The sequence below is a fragment of the Rutidosis leptorrhynchoides genome, chromosome 3, assembly GCF_046630445.1.
Source record: "Rutidosis leptorrhynchoides isolate AG116_Rl617_1_P2 chromosome 3, CSIRO_AGI_Rlap_v1, whole genome shotgun sequence".
Lineage (NCBI taxonomy): Eukaryota > Viridiplantae > Streptophyta > Magnoliopsida > Asterales > Asteraceae > Rutidosis > Rutidosis leptorrhynchoides.
In genome coordinates, this window is record NC_092335.1 from 119,018,427 (window position 1) to 119,019,917 (window position 1,491).

The following is a 1,491-nucleotide window of genomic DNA, read 5'->3' on the forward strand; positions in this document are numbered from 1 at the left end:
TTAACACTTAATAGAATAAGCATTTGAGTTGAATCCATGGATCGAAAGCAAGCTGTTTCGATACATTCGAATACTTGCTTCACATTCTTCTTCCCGATCAACCTCTTTTAAATCACGAGTCTTTTTATCGTACACAAACATCTGCTTCCCTTCTTGACACCTGAACAACAAGTCACCTTCTTTGTTCCAACAACCCGATACGCAAGTATGCCCATTATTACTCTGTATTCGATCCAAGTGCACCCATTCATCCCCCTTCAAGATCCACACCTGAACAATAGCTTTTTCAACGTCGTTATAAACGTAACCAACGTCACCGTTTAGATCAACCAATTGTTCATTAATCCAACCGTAGTCTTCTCTTTTCGGAAGATCAATCAATTCAAATTCCTCCTTTTTCACATTAAACCTTACCACTTGTTTCCCTTCATCCATTGGTGGCCTATAATTATAATCAATAGATTCTACCAACCAATGTAAACATCCGTTCGAAAACACACCTTCACCTGTTATCGGATATGAATGGACTTGGGCTATCTCCTTCCATAAACCAGAGCGCAAATCGTGAACCATGGTGCGTAGTTTCTCATTGACCAGTAAATTATTGGTTCTTGAATTATTTACCAACTTTTCTCTAACAACACAAACTACCTTGAACGTATTAGTCGAATAATCGAATCCAATACCTCCTGACCACAATCGTAGCTTTCTTACACTTGACGAAATTTTGATGGGTGGCAACTCATAAAGTTGTTTACTTTGAGGATTAATCACAGCTAAAGTGGCACCAAGATTGCCGTTTATTAATGGACTAAAAAGAACTAGTCCATTGCAAGAACCAAGAACAAAGTTTGTTGGACGACGGTTAAACGCAGCCGAATCTTTATGCCAAAAGTCCATAACCTGGTCCTTTTTAACCTTTACGGAAGTTGAACCAGCATCTTCAATGGCCTGGAAAGAAGTTAACTGGCAATGCACGTTCGGGTTAGAACCGAGCAATTGTTGAAACGTAATGGGTGTTGGTTCATCTTTAACACGTATGTCTTCAAGGTAGGGATCGTTATTGTATTTATTAAAATCTTTGCAAACAGCACGCAAACGAGACAAATCTTTGATTTGTATTCTTGAAAAGATGTCAAAAACGTTATCTTTGGGCAACGAATTCATGTTTGTGGATTATTGAAAGATGTAGGGTTTAAAATACGTATTTAAAGATGAAAAAAAGGTGGGTGTTTAGTTTTCGTATCTGTTGATCGAATGAATGGAAGAATATGTGATTGGTGGATATTTATAATGAGTGAGTCCGTTTGATATCAGGATTTGGTATTCGTAACAATATATGGAAACTACGATTGGGCCACAAGGGTCTATACCTACGTTAAGGTCATTAAAAGGAAACTATTGTGATATAAAAATTACTTTGGGTACGGGTCAAGGCAATTAAAATTATACAAAGAAACTAGAATATTCAAGAAACTACTGTATTTAATT

General features: G+C 37.0%; 1 protein-coding gene across 1 annotated transcript; it reads right to left on the reverse strand.

The window, feature by feature from the left end:
- LOC139900326 (F-box protein CPR1-like) lies at window positions 1-1,167 on the reverse strand. Its single transcript, XM_071883110.1, has one exon. The coding sequence runs from the start codon at window positions 1,165-1,167 to the stop codon at window positions 1-3; it is 1,167 nt and encodes a 388-aa protein (XP_071739211.1).
- Between the last annotated feature and the right edge of the window lie 324 nt (window positions 1,168-1,491).